This window comes from Pagrus major, chromosome 8, assembly GCF_040436345.1.
Source record: "Pagrus major chromosome 8, Pma_NU_1.0".
NCBI lineage: Eukaryota > Metazoa > Chordata > Actinopteri > Spariformes > Sparidae > Pagrus > Pagrus major.
In genome coordinates this window covers 25,604,428-25,632,244 of record NC_133222.1, presented here as the reverse complement: position 1 = coordinate 25,632,244, position 27,817 = coordinate 25,604,428, and the positions used below count along the sequence as shown (strand labels likewise).

Below are 27,817 nucleotides of genomic sequence, written 5' to 3'. Positions count from 1 at the left end.
ACTGGTATGGTAATTTGTCCTATTATATTAATTATATCCTGGAAATGCAGTTTTAAAATGGACTTGGATTTAATTATATAAATAGATGGTCTGCAAATAAAAATATTTCATTTCCCAATTGTATTTGCACTTGGTTTTAAGATTCGTAACTTTAAGTTAATTCTTTTCTTACATACAAGTTCCCCCAAACAACACAAAACAAAATAACAATTATTTTTTGAATTATCAAGATTTAAAACATGTTCTCTTACAAAGGCAAACCGCTTATGTGTATTATAAGAAGTCATTACAGCTAATAATACATATACAGATACACACAAGAATTTTCAAGTAACAACAAAACATTTTTTTAAAATAGACACCTTTTCCAGAGTCTCTGGGAAAATTGATATCAATTTAATTTGTGTCCAGTACATAGATATGTCCATAGCTTGCTAAATACAAAGATTGGAAGCAGAGAGAGGTTGCTCTTTTAACATTTTAAATTAAGCATGTATATAAATGTATTTAATGTAAAAAGGAAGGTAGTTGCTCCTATAGCCTCTTTAAGGCTTTTATCCTGATGAGTGCTCCAGCAGCTAGCTAAGGTCAAAAACAAAAGAGTGCACATTAATGTACATCAGAAAATTTTACTCTTACTTAAGCGAAGCAGATTTTTTCTTTACACTTCTCATACTGTCTCTGTCAGTGAGGATAACTCTTGGTGTTCTTCATGCATGAGTGTCTGGGTAGACGTTGTCAAAGGGCAGACTGTCCCACTGGATCAGGGAAGTGATCCAGCAGGCATACACGAGGGGCAGGAGTGCCAGAGCTGCCTTTAGTAAGGCCCCGATCCACCCGCAGAGTTGTGACCTCCTGGGTGCTGTGGAAATGACTTTGTCGACATTCACCCAATTCTACAGACTAAACGTGGCTGCATCCACATTCCCTTTGGGGATATGGTTGTGTGGGATACCCAGGATTAGGTACTGCCTATGGTTCCCCAACGGCTGTCTCTGCTTTGGTAGCTGAGTGGCCCATTCACTCATGTAGTCACTGGCCGTGGCATCTTGCAGGGCCAGGCAAGAGGTAATGTCTCGCACCAAAGCATACAGTGGCAGCAGACAGCGTCTGGCTGTCCTACCGGCTCAGGGGTTTGTACAGTTTGGACATAGTTTGTTTGAAACAAGGGCCTAAGCCCATCGGGTTGTGTGTGGGAAGAGCACCCATGATGGGTTTGGGGTTCTGCGACTGCTTTCATTCTTTGCAAGGTGTCTTACAGAGACCCTATACATATGGAATATGTAGCTGGGTGGAGAGATGGTCTCTTCATTCAGAGAACCAGTTATGGCCCTCTGAAGGGATTTATATTTTCCATACTTCGTAACTTGGATCAAGCAAAGATGCTGTCATTCCTTTCTCTCCGATCACTATGTGCTGGAAATCTTCTAAACAGAAGTGCATTAATCTTCTGCTCATGTTTGAGTCTGTATTTGCTATTGTGCAAAATAAATTGATTCTTTAAAAGCTTTTGTTTCTCTGCCTTTAAAAAAATAAAAATAAATAAACTTTCATAATGTATCTAATGCACTGAATCACAGTTGGGTGGAGGATCATGACTGATTAGAAACATCACAGTCATAGAATCAGTGTTTTAATCAGTACTGCATATGTTAAAAAGATTATGTCTTCCTTTTTATACACAAAAGTGTGTCACATGTTTCTGTGCCAGTCAGTGGAGATGGTGACTGGGACAGATTATTTAAATTAAATTAATTAATAAACAATTCTAGGAATGCATGATCTTGGTTCATTATGAAAACCAGTCCATTGTGTGTTTTTGGAGGGGAAAATGTAGAATAATAATAGCTTTAATTCTATTAAATTTGAGGTTTTAGGACTGAATGACCCAGTTTTAACTGCTGTTCACACGGAACCCTTCTCCTTTCTGCCTTCAAAGTTCTCGTTTGAATATTTGCTACTACCACCAAGATCTGCACCCATATTGGCTGCACCAGGGCCCATGCCCTAGGCTTCCATGCTCACTGCTGCAGGCTCTTGCACTCATTGCAGCATAGCCCTCGTGGCTCCTGTTGCCTTGAACAAACTCTAGTTAATATAAGAGTTCACATTTGACATGTAATGTTGAAAAGATTTTGTGGCCAAAGACATAATTTTTCCATACCACAGTGCAAATTATACCATTTGCCCATCATCTTTCTTCTCTTTGCATGTGACCTCAGTGGTCAAGGCAAAATCTACCACTTACTTATCATGAAATAAATGCAGGTCAAAGATTTTTTCTTTTTCTTCATTACCTTAAGCAGATCCTGACCATGAGTAAATCAGAGCCCTTTTATCACCAGATGGAAACAGCTCAATTGATTATTTTTTTCATTGGATTGCAGTGGTATTTACAAATTCGTAGATAGTCTACAATATAATGATATGGAAATTTTTATATGTTTACATGCTTATTGTTTGTTGTATGTCCGTCTGCAGAATCAACTGTGATATTAGTTGATGAAAGCAAATCATCACCAAAGTTCTCATCACCAGTTGGACATACACCAAAGTTAAAAGTAGCTGGGCAGAGGTTGATGGGATGGTCTGCTTTTTTTCCATTGACTGTTGTTGTCTCCTGATGATCACTTCCAGTCTGATTTGTAGTCATATCAGTGGTCGTATGCAGGATGGCTTTCCTTGCTTTTTCATTCATTCCATTGCTATTGGCCTGGTGGGTTCTCGGTCCTCGGACAGTGGCGAAGCCGGTTTGGATCATCGACAGCGTTCTCTGATTTCCCTCGGCCCGCTTGCAACGGTAAAGCCCTCGGAATGCTGAGCGAAACTTCTGAGACATGGCATTGTATATCACAGGGTTTATAGCACTGTTGGCATAAATGCATGTACGACAAAACAGGAGAAACCAGGCATTCTGATATGGTGTGGACACAAAAGAATTAATTAAAACTAAAGTCCGGTAGGGCATCCACAGCAGTGCGAATAGGATCACCACTACTGCCAGCATCTTTGTCACCTATAGAGAGAAAATGGAGATACAGTTCATTAAAAATCCTTTAAAGCAGTTGTGAATAGGCAAATAGCAGCCCGTGGACAGAATGTGGCCCTCCAGCAAAAATATTTTGCCCCTGATGAAAGTGTAAATTCACACCTTCATAATTTACATCATAACTTTAACACAATTTTTCATAAATATACTGTGGATAACAATGTTAATACGAGGCTCATGTAAATCCTGAACCTATACTGAGGCTACTATGCCTATTATATAAAAATAAAATTACCACATAAATAAAGATAAATTATAAGTACACTTCATTTACATTTTAGAAGTACCACCTAAATTGACCTTAACAACTGTGTCTCACAAACAAAAATAGGTAGCAGTCTAAAATAAATGGCTAGTCCCTTTTGAGTCATTATCAGCAACTTTTAATCAACTATAACAAATAATCTGGCTACTTTTTATTTTGTGTCAATCACATTTCCTGAACTATAGTGCAACATGAAACAGATATTGCATTTATGAATCACGTTTTGTCAAAGGAGTATTACCATAAGCTGCTGTATTACATGATTTAATATTTACAGTATTTTCCAAAATTACGAATAAGAAAATGACATCACAATCACTGTTGTCTCAGTCCTTGATTAAGTGACTATGGGTTGCATACATGATAAGGGAGGGTCTGCTCCATAGTTGCTTTCGTACTACCATAGTCACAATTTTGAAATTCCACACATAGGGGCTTTGAAGTAATTTGGATATCAACAGTTTATCAAATGTCTTCCTGTAATGTGAAATGGTGGCTAGTACTGCCAAACCCACTTGAACACAACACCTTTAGCCTTCTTCCCCCACAAGTACATAAAACTGCACCTCATAAGCTCTCACTAGTCAAATGGATGCTACCTGCCAAATTCCAAATGGCAGGTTTGGAGTGCCTGGTGAATAACATTGGTAAATGGATGGTGCCTGTCAACGTCTAGCAAGATTGGGGAAAAAGCAAGGCATCTTGGAACGGGAAAGTTGAGAATATTTCAACTTCTAAAAAACGCTTCAAAAACTCGATGTATGGAGTAAGAGAGGAGCACACAGCAGGCACAATGCACCATAGGAAAACAATGGTTTTGCTGTTGAGCCAGTTTTAGCAACACGTCTCAGCGTAATCGGCAGCTTATACTGTTTTATTATTTTAGTCCATGTTCAGTTAGCCAGCCTCATAGCCAACTGGTCTTTGAAAGTTGGTTACATGTACTGGGCAAGATCCAACTTTCAACTCATTCAGCGCAAAGAGTGAGATGGGAGCCATTCACTGAGATACGCTGCTGAGGAAAGATGCCTCCCAGTAAATCCTTCCATCTAATACTCATATGAAACTGCTTGTGGAGTGCTAATGGCTTTGCCATAATTACACATTTCCTCAGGCAGCAATGGGGGGTGGGAAAAAGGGGCCATTTACAGTAGCCAATCGCTCTGAAGGTGTGTTATGCTGCCTTGGAGCTAGCAGTCCAGTCTTGGACTGGCAGCTCACAGTAAGCACGGTGGGAATGTAACAAAATGGGACAAAACTGCCTCTGAGAAGACGGAAGGTATTTTGATGACAGGAAATACAGAATGGAGGTTGGATTGCTGGGCTTGGCTCCTGGCACCCCAGGGATGAGTCAGCAAATAGGACTGCTAACTCAGCTGCACAGGTAACAGAGATGACTAACTAATGGCTGCTACTTTTAGTAATACCCCTTCAGTTGCATACGTCTTGCAGATGTTGATGCAAGTTACTTAAGATATAGGAAAGACATAGTATGAGGAGCTGATTGGGAAGACGTTGCAGAGATGTCAGCATTGCCAATGGGAAGACGTTGCCGACAAAATGCAGACATCTTGGCAATGACTTCCCAACAAAAGCTCCCCATAACAAATCTTTCCGACATAACTACTATTTTGTCATGCTGACATCTGCGAGATATATGTATGATATCTGGGCAGTTACCTATCGAGTAGTTAGCGACTACTTTAGCAACAAAGTAACCACTGTTTGTTTATCAGGAAACTCTGGCCTCAATTGTTTTAAAGGCTTTGTAAGGCCACACCCCCACAGGTGTTCAGTGGGAGGCTGCTGGTTAACAGTAACATTAGTTAGCAGTAAGTTTAACATACCAATGTAAAAATACTTACAAAAAGACTTTTTGCTATTGTTGGGCCCGATACTGGTGTATAGTGAGATATGAAGCAAGACACATGATAAAAACACTTAAACATCAGTTTTGACTTCCTGGGTACTTGAGTTTATGTAGTAAAATACATAAAATATTGAGGGTAGAAAACTAACTTATTTAGAGAGAAAGAGTGACACAGAAGCACAAACTAACTATTAACATGTTTACAAGCTCCGTTGCAAAGAAAGTTTCAGAGTGAGAGTGTCACATAACAATAGAAAGTCACTGCAACTGCACACCCACTACTGCAGTAAGCAGCGTCGTCCTGCCTGGCCCACGCGCCATACCTACTGACTTGTGTTGTCACGATATTGGAATTTCTAACTTCAATACAATACCTTGAAAAAGATCAATATTTAATACCATGTTTGATACCACAGGGGAAAAATGACATAACAATGAATACAATATTCTTTAGATTTCTTTAGATGATAAATATAACAAGGCTTGTAGAATAGAATAGAATAGAATAGAATAGAATAGAATTACTTTATTGATCCCAGATTGGGAAATTATTTTGTCACAGCAGCAGTGGGTCCGCAAGAAAAAGAAAAACACTTTGTACATAACATAAATAGAAATCAAGATATATACAATGTATATACACAGTGCAAACTATACTATAAACAATAACAATCTATACAACTATACAAGAAATAAACAATTCCTATGAATGTGCAATAACGGAACCAACATATACTTATGAACGTGCAATAACAGAACCAAAATGTACATATGAGTGTGCAATAATAGAACCACAGGTAATAAAAATAGATAAACCTAAAATGTGCAGATGTAAACATGTTATAAACGGAGTAAAAACAGTAGAGAGATCAGAGATCTCTGTCAGGCAGAGGTGAGAGAGTTATTGTATGAGGTGATGGCTTGTGGCAGGAAAGATTTCCTGTATCTGTTGTTACGACAGCGAAGCTGAAGCGGCCTTTTGGAGAAGGTGCTCCGCTGTCTGACCAGTGTGAGGTGGAGAGGGTGGAGAGGATTATCCATGATGGAAAACAGTTTTTTCAGTGTCCTCCTCTCCACCACAGCCTCCACAGTGTCCTGTTTACAGCCAATCACAGAGCTAGCCTTTTTAATGAGTTTATTGAGTCTATTGGTGTCGCTGGCTCCGATGCTGCCTCCCCAACAAACAACAGCAAAGAAAAGTACACTGGCCACCACAGACTGATAAAAGATCTCCAACATCTTGCTGCACACGTTGAAGGATCTCAACTTCCTCAGGAAGTATAGTCTGCTCATCCCCTTCTTGTAAACAGCTTCAGTGTTAGAACTCCAGTCCAGTCTGTGGTTGATGGTAACACACAGGTCCTCTACCACCTCCACATCCTTTCCCAGAATGCGCAGAGGTTGGGAAGCCATCCTCCTCTTCTTCCTAAAATCAATCACCATCTCTCTGGTCTTGCTGATGTTCAGCCGCAGGTGATTCTGTCCAGTCCACTCCACAAAGTCCACCAGTGCCCTGTACTCCCCCTCCTGTTGTCGAGGTCCTCCCCATGTGGCTCAACGAGAACATCCCAGTCTGTCGACTCAAAGCAGTCCTGTAGTGCATCAGCAGCCTCCTGAGTCCACCTCCTCACACTCCCTGTGTGGACAGGCTGTCGCTTAACAAGAGGGACATACTTAGGGGTCAGCAGGACCAGGTTGTGGTCAGATCTGCCAGAGGGGGGTGCTGTGGGATTGTATGCATCCTTAGCATTTGCATACAAAAGATCCAGTGTTTTATAGTCTCTGGTGGGGCAGTCAACATACTGGTGAAATGTTGGGATTGTTTTGTCCAGTGAAACATGATTAAAATCCCCAGTGATAACTATGAAGGCACTGGGATGCTGTGTCTGTACCTTGGCAACAGAGGAGTGGATGACGTCACAGGCCACCGCTGCATCAGCTGAAGGAGGAATGTACACACCGATAATGATGGCGGACGTGAATTCCCGGGGCAAATAATAGGGCCGCATCCCCACAGTCAGCAGTTCAATGTCCGGGCTACAAAGACGTTCCTTCACGTGAACATGTCCGGGATTACACCACCTCTCACTCACATACAGTGCAATTCCTCCTCCCGTCTTCTTTCCGCTACTTATCATATCCCTGTCCGCCCGAACAGTGCTGAAGCCGGGTACCGCCACGCTGTGGTCCGGGATGTGTGAGTGGAGCCATGTCTCAGTGAAACACAACACACTGCACTCACGATATTCCCTCCGAGTCTTTATCAGCGCGGCAAGCTCGTCCGTCTTATTCCCCAGAGACCTCACGTTCCCCATAACAATCGCTGGTACAGTTGGTCTATGTCTCCTCTTCTTTGCCTTCCGTTTCACTCCGGCTCTGCAGCCCCGGCGTCTCCTCCGCAGCTCCTCCGGGACCTCAGGCCTCGCTCCAGGCAGCAGTGCAGGTTTACACAGCGCAATCAGCTGGTCGCGTGTGTAAACAATGCCCTCACTGATGCACTCCTGACACTCCGTTTGCCACAGAAACAGCATAAAAAGTGCCGCAAAAGTTTTGAAAAAGAAAGTATCCATCTTCTCTCAGTCACTGGAGAAGAGTTGCCAAAATACACAGCAAAAATAAACAGAAATACAAAGAAACTACAAAAAAATTGGGAACACACGGGAGCTGCTGCAACAGGCTGCCACCTAGTACGGCGCCATTTTGCATTTTGTGTACTGAGTGTTAAGCACAACAGCATTTAGGCTGTTTTTTTAGAACAAATCCAGTGGTGCGGCAAAAACGCAGGTTTTCCCATTCATTTTAATGAGGGCAGTCTGTTTTGGCACCACTGCGGTGGTGCTGGCTGCAGGGGGTTCCACAAAAAAATGCAGCAAGCTGCAGCAAAAAAGTTGAGCCAGACTCAACTTTTAGAGAAACACAGTCCGACATCATGTTGCGTTGACCAGTCACATAAGCTGGCAATCAGAAAACAATACAGCAGCCAGTAGCAATCCTTCTGTCATGATCAGTCAGATTCTGTGGTTGATATTTTGTGCTTGGTGTTTGTTTCTTTTTTCTGTTGTGCTTGCAGAGGTGCATTGAGAGGCTGGGTGGATCTTCCCAATCACCGGAGCTGCTGACACACGCTCACCTGCAGCAGGTTGGCAATCTTAGCTGATAAGCCCTGCTCTCCACGCTACCTGCTGCCAGATGATTTCATCAGTTAGATTTGATACATGGCTCCTGTTAGATCGTCGTTTTGTATGACTTCTAGTATTTTTGTGTTTCTCTCTTGGAGATCTAACATTTTTCATGTTCTCTCGTGTTCTTTTCGTGTTCTTTTCGTGTTCTCTCCAGTGCTCACCTGCACTCCAAGTACCAATGTTTCCAGCTCCAGCCGTCCAGCTCTCCGCACCTCTGCAGCCAACAGCCTTAGCCTGTGCTCACCGGAGTCTCAACTCCCACGCTTCCAACCAGCGCTGCCGTGATCTGCCGCACCTCCACCTTCCCATGCCCAGACGTGGACTCCGCCTGGGACTTTCTACACCAAAACCCTTGTGAAGTCAATAAATTACCTTATATCCTACTTCCTGTCTCATTTTCTGCTTTCGGGTCTACACTCCACCAACCAAGAATGAGTGAAGTGCTTGGTGTGTTACTCCAGCTCAAACACCGTCGATAACAGACATTATCAGAGCTTGTGTGGGTTAACAGTTAGTCTGGAATCACATTGGATCTGGGGGTGCAGCGAAAATGCAGGTTTTTGCTTTTATTTTAACGAGGGTAGTCCATTTTGGCTGTGGCGGTGCATGCTGCAGAAAAATGCAGCCGGCTGCTACGGAAAAGTTGGAGCCAACTCAACTTTTGGAGAAAGTCTCAATGTCACAGTGGCCAATCACATAAGCTGGCTATCAGACTATGACTGAAGCCACAGTGGAGTGTAACGTAATGTGTCGTGTGATGATAAATACTACAGAGGGAATACAACGGACATTTCTCTGTAGCATTAAGTTTCACTATCACTTCAGTTTGGCCTTGTGCCCCAGTTTAAAACACACAGTAATGATCTGCCTCATCCTGGTTGTTTACTGTTATTTTTAATCTGTCAATGAGGACAATCACTTGTAGGACCAGTATGCCAGTAGCATAACAACATGGCAGCTTCGCTTTTCTGCAAACTGACCAGCGGGGGTTCCCAACATGTCACACACACGGACCATGGAGTGACACTCCCACACCGCCAAACAAACCTACGGAGGCAGTAGGCAATTTGAGGGGGGATGAGGGGGGATGCCATCCCCCTTGTTAGCAAAATTACCAAAAAGCATCCCCCTTGTTAACCTGCCATCACTCTCCATCCCCTAGGAGCAGAAAGTGTGTTACAAATCACAAGCGGCCGCGATCGACGGCGCACAGTGGAGTCAAGCCGTGCACGACTGCTTTGCGTTCCGGCTGCCTGGTCGATTTTTGACGGAAGCCGCAACAAGCTGCTCAGAGCAGATCGCGCCGACAGGAAGTCAGAGACACAGGCACGGCATAGAGCATCTGGTCCATTTTCAAAATAAAACACCCTGTGCAGACTCCCGATTGTATAAAACCAAAAAATGACCAGATCAACAAAATCTGAGCAAGTCAACAAAATCGGGCAGACAAAAGGCTCTGCTTCTGAAACGTTCCCACTGGGGTTCTCTTTATACATTCATGGTATGATGCCGTGCGGAGGGCGGAACAAAACCTGTAGCAGACGCGACGTCATAGAGCAGCTTCCGGTGGATTCCCAGCGCATCTCTCGTGTAGAGGAGCACAACAAGTTTGCTTGTTCTAAAACTAAAATGTTACTTTTTGTAAGTGTTTTTAGTATGCCTGTTCAGAACATGGTGGCTTATGTTATGTTGGTAATTGTCATTTTTGTGCTGGTTTATAGTTTAACCATTAGTGAGTTAGCTGTTACATTTTCTGACACCAGCTGTTTTATTAATTGAAGCGCACTCTGCTGGACAAACTATGTCATTACACCAATTTTAAATTAGCCCAAGCATGTTTTTCTGCATTATAGTTTTTAAATATAAGGTTTTCATAACGGTGCATATCAGACAATATATACACCGATACCGATATATCTGTGATAGGCTAATATCGGCTGATAAAATCAGCCTACCGATGAATCGGTGAGGCTCTACTTTTGCACAATGTTCATTTTGTGTCCTTCAAGGAATTTAGATGGTAAAAAATTCCAAGGGGTCATGTGGGTCATGTAACTTAAAATGACCCTGCTTGTAGTGTATTGTGAGTGTCAGGCCAGGACCAAATGAGGACTCAGATGCAAGGGAAAATGAAATCAAACTCACTTTATTGAAATCAAAATTTCTTCTTTCAAGAAGTGATTAAATAAACAGGCTATAAAAACACTGTCTATCTGAAAACTTGACTAAGAACAGAATACTAGAATACCTCAACAGGGGGAAAAAACACAACATGGAAGGAATACTAAAAATAGAAATAATCAAAACCGAACACTATGCTAAAACAAAAATACTCTTACAATGAAGAAAACAAAAACTAGATAATAAACAAAAATCGCTCCCTAAGGAGGAAAACCAAATCTAATCTTAAAAGGGCTCAAAAGGAAAAGGCTGACCTCAAAGGCGCTCTATCAAAAAGGGACAAAAGAAAAAGGCTCACCTCAACAGGGGCTCTATAATAACTAAGCTCTCTAAACAAAATTCACTCCGCAAGCGGGAGGAAAAAACGGAAATACAAAACAAGGAAAAATCTCTAAACTTAGAATTTATTAAACAAAAAATCACTCTTAAAAGAGGAAAAAATGACAACAACTTACGTGACCAAACTCTCTCTGTGAATACTTTAGCGGACTATGACAAGGAACAGGGGCTTAGGTGAACGAACAAACGAAATACTTCGGCACAAGACAAAGGGAAGACGCCGACTAAATACACATGAGGGAAATGGGGAACAGGTGGAAACGATTAGGGATCAGGTGAGACAATCAGACCGGTGACACATGAGGAAGGGCAAGTGACCTGAAACGAGAGGAGAATTAGATTTTCAAAATAAAACAGGAAGTAACGAGACAAAAAACCCAAGACGAGACAAACCTCACCGCGGTGTGACAGTGAGAAACATGAGAAAACCCTGCCTGAATAAACTCAGTCCACTGCATACAATTTAAAGGTGTATTTACTCATTACTTTAATACAGTTATAAAAAGACATTTGTAGTAGGGAGAGAAGGAAGATAACTGGATAAAATGGAATTGTAGAATTAGAAATATCACAGTTATGGTTAAGGCGTCAACAATGTCCTTTGGGAGGTGTACATAGGTGTGTCGGGGCAGGGTGGTGCTCCCATTGAGCCATCCCCCCTGTTAAAAATTAACAAATCACCTACTGGTTATATTCTTTTGACATTATTATTTAATCATCCATTTATATAATGTTTGTCATTGAAGGACAACTGCCATTCCAATGTACAATCTACAATCTGTACAAACAACACAAGCAAGGCGGCTAGCCAGCAGAACAAAATGGACAGCAAGGACATTCAACCTCAAATGGCTTAATGTTGCAGTGTCTCATAAAAGGTGTGTGTGCATGCATGTTTCTTTGCGTGTTATACATCCTCAGCAAGCCTTAACTCTCCACCCCAAACCACTACCAGCTGGTGACCATGGTAATGCTTCAGATGTTTCTGAACCACTGTGAGACAGAGTGATAGAACCAGTCAGGCTGTAAGACTCAAGTGATTAGTCTTATCAGTCGCCAATAATGCTACACATCTACCCTCTCCCAGCCTCACACCACCACCCATCCATCTGTGGCCATTTTAAAGTTCATAACTTGCCTTCATTGTGCCGTAACAATCCTACTGAAGCATGACTGCCTTTGAGCCAGCCAGGTTTCTCCACACCACAGCAGAAAAAAATTTGCAAAACAAAGTGTGGCAGGTTGATACCAGGTATCATGCCCATGCCTCCTCTCAGCAAAATGCTATTTGAGATAAGGGTCTGTGTCCATGCCAAGCAGTAAACCAGTGACAGCCACCTCAGCAGCTAGATAAAAAGGAAAAGCTCTGCACAACAAAGCATTTAATTGAACACAAAGGAGGTGGGGAGAAGAGTTTTCTAATTATCTCTGCGCTGCAATAATGAGACAGAATGCATTGGGGTGGCATTTTGAATATACATTTATGACTGTAATTATCTGGTGACTTAACTTGACTCCAGCATTCCAAACACATCTGATTTTTTTCATCATCTTCCCAGACTGAATCCAGTCATGGACAGACATTTGGGCCCACTCAGCCAAAGAATTTGCTTTAGCCTATGATGCTATCGAGTTGCCCTGGGCAACAATGACCAAGCCACCCCATCTGGCTTCCTCCACATTCACTTGAGGAGATCACAGACATGAAGAAATTCCCAGAGATTAAAAATGCAGCAATCTCCCACCACACTGTATTAATCTCCAACCATAAAAGTGCCATTCTTTGACATACACAAGTTTATCAAACGCCTATCAGATTGAGCTGGTCTATCGAATGATGAATGAAAAAGCATGAAGTGCCTATTGAAGAACAGAGAGTAAAATCATCTGCGGTATTAAGCACACTTCAATGTAAATCCTAAATCACATTATGCAAATCTTCTGCTCCTAGATGGAGCCCCTTGAACACATGAGATTAGGATCTTCTCTCTGCTCTCGTATGAGAGTTCAGCCTTTCCGAAGCTTATGTTGCAGAAATCTGCACATTGTGACTCAGAAACAACCTATGCTAAAGGTTGCATGGAAAGATAAGAAATGCAGACCCATCAAATTAAAGGGTTATTGTTGTTGTTTAATCTGTGACAACATGGTTCAAAGTTTATTTAATTGTCATTTTCAAAACAGGGCTGTACAATGAAATGCAAGTTGTAGTCCCTTTTTGCTACACAACAAAATCAATTTTTTTTATGATGGAGTGTTGAGTTCAGGAGTCTGACAGCCTGAAAAAAAGCTGCTCTGTGGTCTGGTGGAACAGCAATGGATACTGTCCTTTAGGCTCTGTGCAGACATCTCACTTCACTGATATCAGTAGCCCCATTCACACTGCCCTTTGAGTGCGGGGATCCTCCTCTGTGTGAAAGTTTCAGATGCAGCGAGGTGTGAAATTTCGCTGCGCCTTTGGAGGTAGTATCAGAGGTGCCGCATTGGCGAACTGAACCTGTGTGAATGGATAAGCCGGCGGCCAGAGATGGGGACTCGAGTTTGCGACTCAGACTCGAGTCGCACTTAAGTCGCACACACAGACACTTCAGACTTGACTTGGACTCGTGCTCAAAAGACCTCAGACTTGACTCGGACTCGTGTTTTGGGACTCGTGAACAATCATTATGTTTTATTTTTTGGCGAATTAATATTGAGGAAACTCTGAAACGTCTGACGAGCTTAATGTGATTCCTTCCTTTTTTTCATGGTAACTATGGTAACCATATTACGCATCGGGTGCGCACCTCGCGGTCTCACGCACTAGTACCTCGGATGACGACTGCTAAATGGTACAGCTACTGCTGTACCATTTGTGATTACATTTGGTTATAAAAACTTTAAACAGGACGGCACCAACAAAAGGAGCGTTGACTGATAGATGAGTGAATGTCAGTTTGCCTGTCGCACTTGTTTGCATTGAGTGGCGTTGACATGACGTAAAAAAAAAAAAAAGTCGGGTAACGTTAATCATCTACGTTCTGCTGCCACCATCTACTGGCTAACGTTAACCGTAGAAAAATACATAGTTATACTGTCGGCTTACAGGCAGGTTACAGGTTAATTGTTGACCACGTAACGTTAATGTTACAGGTTTACCAGGTTACCATTACACTGAGTTTGAGTGAGAGGATAGAGGAATGTGTCATTAGAGACCCAGTGTAATTAAACAATATGGTTGCAGAGTGCAAACTTTTAACTTTTTTGTCCACTGGCAAAATGGCTAGACTAGTGAATGTTGAAATTTTACCAGCCACTCAATAGATTACCATTGTTATTTTGGCTGGTGAATGCAGCATACAGTACCAGCCACTTGCATGATTTACCAGCATCTGAATGGTGTTAATTTTGTGTCCAGCAGATATAGCTAACTATAACTGAGATTGGATGATTAGTTATTATTGCATGACTAATAATGTTAGATTTACAAGATTACAAAATTACTTTATTTGTCACATACAGAAGTCACAGAGTAACATGCAGTGAAATGTCTCCTAGTTACTCCTAAACTGGCCTTATAAATAGAATAAATAAGATAAATATGAATAAAATCAAACTAATATGATGTAAATAATAATAATAAGTATAATAATAATAATAATAATAAGTTGTTTGCATTTAGCTTAAGTGTGATGTTTTGCACTAATTGGAATGATGTTAATTACAATGTCTTTGACTGGGTGAGGTGTAACATTTTCTATATTTGTTCTTATTATGGTCCCACTGAGCCTGCACAATAGGGGTCAAGATATACTGTAACTGTATGTCCATGCTGGAAGAATACAGTTTCCTTTAAAGGAAAGCATTCATTGTGTGTTTTTCTTCATATTGCATTGCAATAGCCTGTTTAAAGTGATCATATAACAAACAACTAATCAGTACTGATACTGTATGCTAATAGATAAAGGAGTGATAATAATACAGTAAATGCTTTGAATTTCTAAGATATAGCTGTGCAGTATTCTTAGTAGACCGGATAGCAGCAGATAACAGAAGACTCATTACAACCAGAAGAGACATAAGACTTTTATTTTTTAGAGACTTAAGACTTGACTTGGACTAATGACCAAAGACTTGAGACTTGATCAAGTCTCGCCCCACAAAGACTTGAGACTTGACTTGGACTCGTGGCCAAAGACTTCAGACTTGACTTGGACTTGCAAAAAAAGACTTGTGAACATCTCTGCCGGCGGCGCAGAGCGGGGGTGTGTCGATCTGACAGTCTGATAACTTCACTCAACAAAATAAAGAGAAATGTCCCACAAAGCAACGTTACAGGACCAAACAACTGGACACTACAAGTAGTAACTGGTAGTGTCTTTGGCAACTTATATGAGGAAAAAAAGACCACAGTTATACGTGGAAAAGTGTCTGTCCTCCTGTCTGTCCTACCGACTTTTCGTCACATTTCTGCCCGAAAAACAGCGTCTGTCCCCGGCATAAAACTTTAACCCACATGTGTTTGTCTCCTTCCACTATTGTGTTGTTGTAGTTACTGTCTTGAAAAAAATCACAGCGATGGTCAGCCCTCCTGACCGAGACTTCAGTGAACTTTCCCCCAGCAAACAGCATCCCTCCCCATGAGTGAGAGAGTCAGACAGCGTCCTGTTTACTGATGGCAATTATGTAATGTAGAGCAAAAAACTTTGTCACTTTCCAGGATGCATGGTGGGTCAGGATCTCAATCACAACACATTATAACAGCATCCATATGATTATAAACAGTCAGCCGATACATGTTCAGATTAACAGGAGGACACCGGGACACACGTTGAAAAAAAACACACTCATCATCATGACGTGTACCGCCACGCCTCTTTTGGATCCGCAGCGTCGGCTTTCTGTGTGAATTACACACGGGTGCGTCTTTACGCTGGAGCTGCTTACTTCTGTATAAACAAACAACGGCGGAGAATTGGCGAACCGCCGCTGCGGCGATAATGCAGCGTCTCTGTGTGAAAAGGGCTACTTTAATAAAATAAAACTGTACCCAAAACATGCCACTTTGTAAAAAAGTTGACGAGTTCTTGGAACTGGAATTTAACCTTCTTAAGATTCCTTAAAGGCTAACCTCACAAATTTTGCACATTAAAGTGTGTTTACAGGTCTTGAGGAGTACTACTGTATATGTAAAAAGTAGTACAAAGCCTTTTGTGGCTCCAGAGAAAGCTGCATGTAATTCAATAAATTGCCTCCAGTGATGTCACTCAGTGGCAAAGTTTCATTGTGAGTAATGTAGACAGCAGGTTTTATTTATAGTTATAAATAAAATAAGTGATAGGTGATGTATTTCCGGCGCAGGGGGAAGAAATTTTTCCCCATTGTTGTAAATTGTACATGTGCAGCTCACTCTTCTTCAATACATGAGATAAGAGCATCCTGTTATGGGATTGTTCTATAGTGGTAGCTCCCCCGTGATATTTGAGAGATATATCTTCGGCAACTGCAAGCAAGACGAAGGGGAACCCATCGATGCATTTGTAACGCGCCTAAGAGAGAAGGCTGTGTCCTGTGAGTACGGAGACCTTAAAGAGGATCTGATAAGAGACAGACTGGTGCTAGGCGTGTGTGATGAGGCTGTGCGCCGTCGCCTGCTCAGAGAGAAAAAGCTCACACTTGCATCAGCCATAGAAATATGCCGGGCGGGAGAACTGACGGATATGAGTTTGAAAGCAATGACACATGACAGACCTCCGGAGACAGTGCATGCAGCAGACAGCCGTCGGCCGCGGGCTGCACCCAGGCAGACCCGCCATGACAGGTCTCAGAATCAGGCGCCTGGCGCGAGCAAAGGCGCAACATGCAGATTTTGTGGCAACATGCACAGGCGCGGACGTGAACTTTGCCCTGCATATGGCAAGAACTGTCGCTATTGTGGAACAGCAAACCACTTTGCAAAAATGTGCATGAAGAGGGGCCAAACCACTAGACGGTTAAACGCAGCAAATACCGAATGCCCGGAGGATATGAGCCCGTCTGACACAGAGGCACACATATATACGGCACAGAGCATTGGGGCAGTGCAGGGATGTGGGAAGAAATGGTTTGTTAATATTAAGATGAATGGGGGATCTCAGAGATGCCAGTTAGATTCAGGAGCGACCTGTGACGTAATGAGCATAAAAGATATGAGGAGACTGGCACCCCAGGCAAAGCTATTACCAAGCCAAACCAGATCGGTTCTATATTCAGGCCAGTCAATAAGATCCATCGGCATATTCAAAACAGAGTGTGTAGTGAGAGGAAAAACACACGAGCTGAGCTTTAAAAAGTGAGGAGCAGTCAGAGACCCCTGCTGTCAGGTGACACCTGCGAGCGTCTAGGTTTGATGCACTTCACCATACCTAAGGAGCTACTTATGGTAGGACACAGCAGCTCAGAGCTTCTAACTAGGCAGCATCTTATCAACACCTATGATGACGTTTTCAATGCACCAGTCGAATCGCTCCCAGGGGAGGTTCATTTTGAGTTAGACAAAGATGTAGCTCCAGTGCAGGCTTCTCCACGTAATGTTCCAGTGGCTCTCAGAGATGCAGTCAAGGTTCAATTAGACAAACATGAGAGATGGACATTTAGCCTCAGTGTCCGAACCAACCGAGTGGATTAGCAACATGGTGATAGTCAGGCAGCCAGAGAAACTGAAGATTTGCATAGACCCCAAGTCACTAAATCTAGCTTTGAAGAGGTCCCACTACATAATGCCAACACTTGAGGATGTTTTATACAAACTGCCCAAGGCCCGTGTTTTCACTCTTGTAGACGCGTGTGATGCCTTTTTACAGTGTAAGCTAGATGAAGAAAGCAGTTACACAACCACATTTTGGACGCCCTGGGGCAGGAAATGCTGGTTAAAGCTGCCTTTCGGGGTATCGGTGGTCCCAGAGATATATCAGCGAAAACAGCATGAGCTACTGGCAGGGCTCAAGGGCGTAGAACCCATTGCGGACGATATACTGGTGGTGGGGTGTGGGGACACAGATGAGGAAGCCACGAAAGACCATGATAGGAAACTGCTAGAGCTCATGGACAGGTGCAGGGAGGTCAAGCTTAGACTGAGTCTAAAGAAACTGCAGTTTAGGGTCAGGGAGGTCAAATTTCATGGACACATTTTGTCAGCAGAGGGGCTCAGGTTGGACCCTGAGAAAGTCAGGGCTGTTCAGGATATGCCTCTCCCCACAGACGCCAAAGCAGTACAGAGACTGATAGGCTTCGTGATCTACCTGGCGAGGTTCACCCCACACCTCTCGGAGGTGTGTGAGCCACTACGTAGGCTGCTGGACAGGGATGTCCCATGGCACTGGCTACCTAAGCATGACGCTGCAGTTGAGGAGATCAAGCGTCTGGTCACAGCGGCCCCGATCCTGAAATACTACGACGTGACCAAGCCAGTCACCATCCAGAGTGATGCAAGTCAGAAAGGACTGGGCTGCTGCCTATTACAGGAGGGGCAGCCAATAGGGTACGCATCACGGGCACTAACTCAGACAGAACAGAATTATGCACAAATCGAAAAAGAGTGCCTGAGTATTGTGTTTGCATGCCAGCGGTTTCACTACTACCTGTACGGGCGGGGGGGAGATCACAGCAGAAACTGATCATAAGCCACTTACCTCAATCTTCAACAAGCCCCTCCTCACTGCCCCCAAGCGTCTCCAGAGCATGCTGCTCACGCTCCAGAGTTACAACCTCAAGGTAATATACAAGCCAGGCCCTGACATGCACATCAGTGACACATTGAGCAGAGCCACGGTTTTACCACAGAGGACTGACACAAGATACACAAAACACAACATCTGTAACCTGTAGCGGGCACAGGAGGACACAGAACAGATAAACCAGGCCGATTACCTGAATGTCACCAGCAAGCGTCTAAGTCAGATCAGACAACACACTGAGGGAGACGAAGCTCTTCAGTTGCTGAAGGCAGCAGTGTTCCAGGGATGGCCAGATCGCTGGCAGGACACCCCTCTGGCCATCAGAGAATACTGGTCAATCAGGGACGAGATCAATGCACGATGGAGTGTTCTTCAAAAGCCAGAGAGTCATAGTCCCAAAATCGCTGCGTGCAGAAATGTTGAAACGCATTCATGCCAGCCATGTAGGAGGAGATGCTTGCTATAGGCAGGCAAGAGACACGCTGTACTGGCCAAACATGCACGGGGAAGTCAAGGACTACGTGAGCCAGTGCTCAGCGTGCAACGAATACTCACATGAGCAGCAGCGTGAAAACATGTTGTCACATGCACTCCCAACACGGCCATGGCAGATTGTGAGTATGGACTTGTTCAGGCAGGCAGGCAAAGACTTTCTGCTTATTGTAGATCATTATTCAGATTTTTGGGAAATAGAATTGCTCCCAGATCTTTCAGCAGAGACCACAGTACTGAGATGCAAGGCCCAGTTTGCAAGGCACGGGCAGCCTGACCAGGTGATAACAGACTGTGGGCCCCAGTTCGACTGTGAAACATTCAAAAGGTTTGCAAAGGAATGGGACTTTGAACACGTTAAGTCCTCACCCAGACATCCGAAATCTAATGGAAAAGCAGAGTCAGCTGTGAAAATAGTGAAGAATCTGTGTAAGAAGGCGGCCTGTGAAGGCAACCACCCGTGGCTGGCTATTCTACAGTGGAGGAACACACCCACGGAGGGCATGTTCAGCAGCCCTGCACAGAGACTGATGTCTCGTAGACTGAGGACCCCGCTCCCAGTGGCTGACACGCTCCTGAAGCCGAGCGTGGTCACTGGGGTTCCAGACAAACTGCGGGTCAAACATCAAACAGCTAAGCTCTGGTACGACAGGTCAGCCAGGGACCTGCCTGAACTGAGCATTGGCCAGGACATTAGAATGAAGCCATTGCCCGGGGACAGGACGGGCAGGTGGAGAAGAGGAGTTTGCATGCAGCAGGTGGGTCCCAGATCGTACCTGGTGGATGTGGAGGGAACACACTACCGGCGAAACCGGACGGACCTGCGACCAGCAGAGGTCGGAGGGACAGGGCGCCACCCCGAGCAGCACGGTGAGCAGCAAAGCAGCCCGCCTGTCGAACAACCCAGTAGTCCACCCCGAAATGCAGTGGACAAGGTCGTAGACTGTGGCACAAGTGCACAGGGAGTCAGGCCGCCAGGGCAGAGTGTACTTCACCAGCCCATGGGTGATTCCCCACCCACACCAGGGCACAGGACAGCCAGCGGCAGGCTGGTGAGGGTGCCAAACAGACTGAACCTATAGACTGGACTTAATGCTTGGACCAATTTTTGTTTTGTTATTGTGTGATGTTGAAAAGAAAAAAAGAAAAAAAAAAGGGGGTAATGTGGAAACAACCTGGAATTTATTTTTATTTGAATTCAAGTTGCAATACAGTTAAACAATTAAGTGCAATAAGGGCTATGTTAAGCTGCTATCTAAAAAAGGGGAGATGTTATGGGATTGTTCTATAGTGGTAGCTCCCCCCCTAGTGTTTACATGAAAATGGTATGGCCCGACTGAAAGCAGGAAGTGCCGTTTGTTTATGTCTCTGGCAGTAGTTCTCAATACAGTTCATGTGATAGACACACTCCATGTCTCCTCTCCATTTATTACACACAAACACATCCCTTACCCAATGGGTGGCATCAGAGAACACTTCATTTGTTTTGGTAACCTGGACCTGACTAGCTGGATATCATGAGAGACTTAGCCAAAACTTCAGCTCCCCTGAATACATGGAGAAGATAAAAACAGCTGCACGCCCGTTTCAAAGCAGTCCCATGGTAACGTGTTGCTGGAAGCATCAGTTTTCCTCTGTGCAGCTGTTACGAAAAGGGAGCACGCAAATGTTTGGATTTCACAGTCTTAACATCTTGCAGTCTTTCATCTCGCTGGACGAGCCAAAACTGCCCTGTGTTTACCAAACACGTTACGGATCCAGAAAAGACGCTGCGCAACCAGCCTCTCTCATGCCTGCAGAAGGAGGTTTCCCCTCAGAAAACGATGCTTTGACCCCTTTTCTTCAGCCATGTCAACTCTGCTGTTTGAACAGTCACCGCAGGACGCTGCAATGCCTTTAATCCACGCTGAGAAAGCGAGCTGGGTTAAAGAAGACATGCACTACAAGTTAGGGCTGCTCGATTATGGAAAAAATCATAATCACGATTATTTTGGTCAATATTGAAATCACGATTATTTAAACGATTATTTTTGAGTTTGGAAACATGATGCATTTATTCAGCATTTCTCTCAAAGAAATACACAAAATGTTCAAATCGAAAAATACAAAATGTTCAAATCGAAAATAATGTACTATCCAACTGTTCTGCAATTTCTATAAAACATTTAATAAATAAAATAAATATACTTAGAAAATCAAATAAGACAAACGATAGGGTGCATATCTTTAGCTAAAAAGTATCCAATGGCAGCTGTTATTTTCTTGTGCCTGTCCGAATTTGACGGATAAGGAGTCGCATTATACAGTAGCCCCATTCACACTGCCGTTTGCATGCGGGGATCCTGCACCAATTCTCCGCATCCGCCTCTGTGTGAATGTTTCAGATGCGGCGAGGGGTGAAATTTCCCTCCGCCTCTGATGCGCCTTCGGAGGTAGTATCAGAGGTAGTATCAGAGGTAGAGTCAGAGGTAGCATCAGAGGTAGAGTCAGAGGTAGTATCAGAGGTAGAGTCAGAGGTAGTATCAGAGGTAGAGTCAGAGGTAGATCAGAGGTAGAGTCAGAGGTAGTATCAGAGGTAGTATCAGAGGTAGAGTCAGAGGTAGAGTCAGAGGTAGTATCAGAGGTAGTATCAGAGGTAGAGTCAGAGGTAGTATCAGAGGTAGAGTCAGAGGTAGTATCAGAGGTAGTATCAGAGGTAGAGTCAGAGGTAGTATCAGAGGTAGAGTCAGAGGTAGCATCAGAGGTAGAGTCAGAGGTAGTATCAGAGGTAGAGTCAGAGGTAGTATCAGAGGTAGAGTCAGAGGTAGTATCAGAGGTAGAGTCAGAGGTAGCATCAGAGGTAGAGTCAGAGGTAGTATCAGAGGTACAGTCAGAGGTAGTATCAGAGGTAGAGTCAGAGGTAGTATCAGAGGTAGAGTCAGAGGTAGTATCAGAGGTAGTATCAGAGGTAGAGTCAGAGGTAGAGTCAGAGGTAGTATCAGAGGTAGAGTCAGAGGTAGATCAGAGGTAGAGTCAGAGGTAGTATCAGAGGTAGTATCAGAGGTAGCCTAGTATCAGAGGTAGTATCAGAGGTAGCCTAGTATCAGAGGTAGTATCAGAGGCGCATTATTGGCGAACCGAACCAGTGTGAATGGATAAGCCGGCGGCACGGAGCGAGGGCATGTCGATCTGATGGTGTTCACTGTCTGATAACTAAACTGATCCTTCACTTAACAAAATAAAGAGAAATGTCCCACAAAGCAATGTTACAGGACCAAACAACAGTAACGTAGTAACTGGTCGTGTCTTTGGCAACTTATATGAGGAAAAAAAATAGCCTACCGCAATTATACCTGGAGAAGTGTCTGTCAGCCTGGCTCAAGATAGTCCACAGGGTGGAGCCCAAGGTAAATATGTAGCATTTAACTTAAATGTGCAAGTAAAACAAAGAGCACATGGAATACATTGTTGTAAATGTTATGTTTCATGGAAAAACTGATGCAGAACTAACCTATTCTTGGACAAAATCTAAATGGGCTTCTCAGTACCATAGCTCTAGGCGGACAGCTTCACTTTCCCAGGCAAAAAATATTTTTAAACCATTCAAAAGTCAGTGTAAACTGTCCAAATTTCTAAATAGTCTTTTTTACTTTGTTGTTGTCAGCTATTATGGTGTCTTTTATTTTATATTGCTATGAAAACAAACAACAACAACAAATCTTTGAACATTTCACTTTTTTGTATTTAGGCTATTCAAATGTCCCACTAATAACACATTTTACAAGACCACATTGAACACATCATGATAACATAACTGACCTTTGTCTGATGCTCATAATTACTGAGTAGAACTTGAATGCGTCATAATACAATTCAATGCAGCCTCTGAGTGGGCGCATACTGGAGCACTGTCCGACAGTGATATGTTTGAAACACACAGTCCCTGTAGTAGCCCCTAAATTAGTAACGTTCAGTTATAGCTACTCTAGGAACCGTTGCTCTCCAATGAACTGGCGACTTTTTTTTTTTAATGAACTGGCGACATGTCGAGAGTGTAGCGCGGCCAGATGACAGCTAATGTAGGCTCCAGCCTGCGCCCCGTCAAAGGTAATGTTATAGACATTAAATGAATGAACAAGTAGGCTAATTGTTTCAGCCGCCCTCGGTAGTTTTACTCTCACCATTCTTAGAAAAAAAGTTTTTGATGTCCTGGGCCCCTGCTCTGCTGCTCCTACTCCTGGCCTCCTTCTCAACTCTTTTCTGGTGTCCGGACTTGTGCTTTTTGGGGGCCATCCTAACCCTGCTGGAGTTCGCTCGCGCTCACTTAATTCCGATGAGGAAGAACGAACCGCGGTGTGGACCAAACCATTTTTTAAGAAGGGGCCAAGGGGGTTATTGAAATTATTAAAATTAGAATATTGTATGACTTGTGGCTTTGTTTTAATTCGGATTCATTCGTATGAATATATATTAGTTCAGTGTATGCATAATAATTTTGTCATAGAGGCTACTGGGGGCTGTGTGTGGGCCCTAGCGGGCTGTGGGCCCTTAGCATTGTCATCACCTTTCCCCCCTATACGACGGCGCTGTCTGTCCCCGGCAAAAAACTTTAACTCTAACTCTCTAAAAACTCTAACTGTTTGTCGCGATGTCAGCCCTCCACCGAGACTTCAGTGAACTTTCCCCCAGAAAACAGCCTCCCTCCCCGCGAGTGAAAGAGTCAGACAGCCTCCAGTTTACTGATGGCGATTATGTAATTATGTAATTTAGAGCGTAAAACGTAACTTTGTCACTTTCCAGGATGCATGGTGGGTCAGGATCTCAATCACAACACATTATAACAGCATCCATATGATTATAAACAGTCAGCGGGTACATGTTCAGATTAACAGGAGGACACCGGGGGAAACACTTTGAAAAAAACACGTCATCACCATGGTGCGTATCGTCACGCCTCTTTTGAAGCCACGGCGCCGGCTTGCTGTGTGAATTACACTCTGGTTCGTCTTTTACGCCAGAGCTGCTCGGCTCTGTATGAACAACCAACAGCGGAGAATTGGCGAACCGCTGCTTCGGCAATAATGCGGCGTCTCTGTGTGAAAAGGGCTAGTGTGTCTGAGATCGATGTCTGACGCGCAGTATCGGCGAACCGAACCAGTGTGAACGGATAAGCCGGCGGCGCAGAGCGAGGGTGTGTCCATCTGATGGTGTTCACTGTCTGATAACTGAACAGGTCCATCACTCAACAAAATAAAGAGAAATGTCCCACAAAGCAACGTTACAGAACCAAACAACAGTAACGTAGTAACTGATTGTGTCTTTGGCAACTTATATGAGGTAAAAAATACTGCAGTTATGAAGTGTGAAGTGTCTGTCCGACCGACTCTTTGTCACATTTCTGCCCGAAAAACAGCGTCTGTCCCCAGCAAAAAACTTAAACTCACCAAGTGTTTGTCGCGGTGGTCAGCCGTCCCGACCGAGACTTAGTGAACTTCTCCCCAGAAAACAGCATCCCTCTCCGCGAGTGACAGAGTCAGACAGCGTCCTGTTGACTGATGGCGATTATGTAATTATGTAATTTAGAGAAAAACGTAACTTGAGTGAGTGCCAGTCAGCAGGGCCGCGTTGAATGCTTTGGGGGAGGGACTGAATTGCGCATGCGCATCTCTTTCAGAAAATCTCTAGGCTTACTGTACAATGAAAAATGCCAAATAAATCGTTTCAATTCGATTATATTAGTTTGGAGATCGTTTGACCCAAAAATCGAAATCACGATCAAAATTCGATTAATTGCACAGCCCTACTACAAGTGAGGCTTAATTAGTGTCTAGAAATTAGCGTGTATTGTATGCTTTTTAACTACCTTGTTTGTGAGTTTGTGGACCGCCGAGTCCTTTTTATTTGCTGTTAGTTTTACACTATAAAACATTGTTTGTTGCTTGTTTTTCTTTTCGCTCATCACAAGCTGATTCGAGCCTCTTTACTCTGTGGAGCTAAAGTGCTAGCTTTGCTGCCATGTGAGCGTACAATAAGCCGCATTTCTGTCAAGGATCAGCCGAAAGTGATTCCAGCCTGAGTTGGTTCACCGACCGCTGAGTGACGGGAAGGGGAGTATTGTGTCTCCACAGCTGTTTCTCCCTCTTTACTTTGCTTCGAGCATTAGCTCTTTTCTCTCTGTCTCTCTCTCTCTCTTCCTACTAACCCACACGTACACGTACACACATATGTTCGAGTGACAAACGTCACACGTAAGCTGTGTCCAAATTCAGGGGCTGCATCCTTCGAAGGACCCGGCCTTTGCGGCCTCCGAAGGAGGAACTTTCGAAGGCCACGTCAACCGTTGTTAACTAGGACGGTCTAGCCTTCAGAGTATTTCCTGGTTGCGTCACCAGATGTTCCCGCCCTTACCCTTACGTCACGATTTCTGCCGCCCAGGACCGCGAAAGAGAATTGACTGAAAATGTTTGATTTTTTTTTGGCTTTTAAGGCTTTACTTCCAACGGCATAATGCTAATTTATGCCGCATGCTAATGCATTACCAGCGTCACATATTTTAACTGAAAGTTAAAATTTGGAGGGTTTCCAAGTCCCCTGAAGTTTAACATATCTGGCGTTGGATGTTCAAATGAGTAAAAACCGAGTATAAACCCAATACTTACATTTAAATATCAAGTCTGCGCCACTTGATGTCGCCATTTTTCTTGCTTTTCGGGACTGAGCAGCGGCGCACAAAGAATCTTGGGATATGGGAGGCCGCGAAGGATAGTAGCGGTGCGTCCTCCAAAAAGAGGGAAAAGAAGGCTGCATTTGTGGGGTGCATTTGAAGGAGCCTTCGAATTTGGACAGCCTTCGCGCAGCGTTGTGACGTAATTGGCCTTCAAATGCGCCCTTTGAAGGATGCAGCCCCTGAATTTGGACACAGCTATTGTCTTATGAGCGACTTGTCGGAGACTTATGGTTAATGACCTTGCTGTAACATTAGATATGTGTGTCTCGAGGTATAAACACCATTACATTAGATACGGTTGTCCCGTGGTAGCACCGCTACCTTTGTTGAACATTGTCTTGTGTTTATTCAAAAGAGCATGTGAGAGAACGGTGTTCCGTCATGGTTTCTTCAGGGCTCGTACAGGCTTGAACACTCCGTGTCGTCATCTTCCAAGAGATCGTGTCAGCCATCTTGGCTCTCCACCATCTTGGCTCTCTTTCTCTACAACCGCCATCTTGGCTCTCTTTCCTTGTCTCTCTGAAACACACGCACACCGCATGCTTGTTTGTTATTTGTTGCTTGACCCTAACCCTTGCCTTAGTGTTTTAGTTTCATAGTTTAGCTGCTGTAGTTGAATTTTTGTTGATTGAAGTATTATTGATTTGATCAATTTGCTAAAGGTGCGTTCACACCGGACCTTTTATTTTTGTCGCTGGCGACAAGTTTACATATTAAGTCAATGCAAACGAGCAACTGAGCGATTAATCGCTCAGGCGAAATATCGCTGGGGCTCCGAGCAACAGCGACAGAGCGACGGAGCAAAAAAGCGCTCAATCGCTCTGTCGCTCGAGATGAGAAATCCCAAGTCTCTGGCCGTCAGTCGCTTGTCGCTCAGCGCTGATAGGCTGCCGTAATCTATGTGTAACTATGACAACTACTGAAACCATGGAAACGTAATACAACTCCACGGGTCCGGAAGAGCGAAGCCGGCTTTACGTTGACACACACACACGCACACACAGCCACTCGCCGGACACCAACTACAGGCGCTCCTCAGCTGGGATGGAGCGCCTGTAGTTGGTGTCCAACCGGGCAATCCTGCCTCCGATTCTCGCCAACAGCTCGTCAAACTGTCAGCCATGCTGGACCAATACAAACGGGAAGAAATAAGCGCCTCCGAGCGACGTGAAATTCACTGGAATCGCTTGAATGACGTCATCAGAGTGATCTGTTGAATTGTGCTGACGAGCGACTGCAGCTGAGCCACAGAGCGATTTTTTGGAGCGACACGAGCGACAGCGACAAAAATAAAAAGTCCGGTGTGAACGCACCTTAACATTAATAAATTCTATTATATTTTACAGAGCAGTTTTCTGTGATTATTTTGTGCATATGTTTTGTGGTAATCAGTGGTTGTGATGGTCAGTGCTCGGATTCTATTCCTTTACTGTTACATTTAAAGTGAACCCTTCTTTTAAGACTGTTTTTGGTCTGGTTATTGGTCCCTGATTCCAGGTTGGTGCCCCGTTTTAATGATTTGATTATTAATTTTGATTAATTTCATTTTAATAATTACTATCATTAATTATTAATTTCTAATAACCACACCTGCCCTACCTTCAATTCGAACAAAAGGCAATACATTAATTATTAGGCCCTCTCTCCACTGACCCCTTAGTCAACACCTGTGTTTCACTGTGACTCACAGTATAACCAGCCTCGCCATTGTTTTCAGGTAATGTACTCTGGTCATATCAGACACACCTCAGTATGATGCTAAAAAACTCAACACTGTGACCTCTGTAATTGACATATAATTAAATTAACACATACAGGACTGAATATCTGCAAAGCCTGAGCATTGTAAGCTTCATACAGAAAACACAAACTGCCATCTGATGTTGAGAGAAAACTGGTCAGGATGGCCAAGAGTCAACCAAAAACCACTAAAAGGTAAGTCTGCAATGAATTAGAAGCTGCTGGAAGACAGGTGTCAGTGTCCACAGTCAAGTGTGTTTTGCATCAACATGGGCTGAGTGGCTGCCGTGAATGAAAGA

General features: G+C 43.7%; 1 protein-coding gene across 1 annotated transcript in view; it reads right to left on the bottom strand.

The window, feature by feature from the left end:
- Positions 1 to 710: 710 nt before the first annotated feature.
- trhr2 (thyrotropin releasing hormone receptor 2) overlaps positions 711 to 27,817 on the bottom strand; it is a 42,126-nt gene continuing 15,019 nt past the window's right edge. Inside the window, exons 5-6 of the mRNA XM_073472794.1 lie at positions 2,536 to 3,016; positions 711 to 862 (exon numbers count right to left, since the gene is read on the bottom strand). Of these exons, the coding sequence (XP_073328895.1) occupies positions 711 to 862; positions 2,536 to 3,016 (633 nt within the window). The remainder of the gene's footprint in view (positions 863 to 2,535; positions 3,017 to 27,817) is intronic.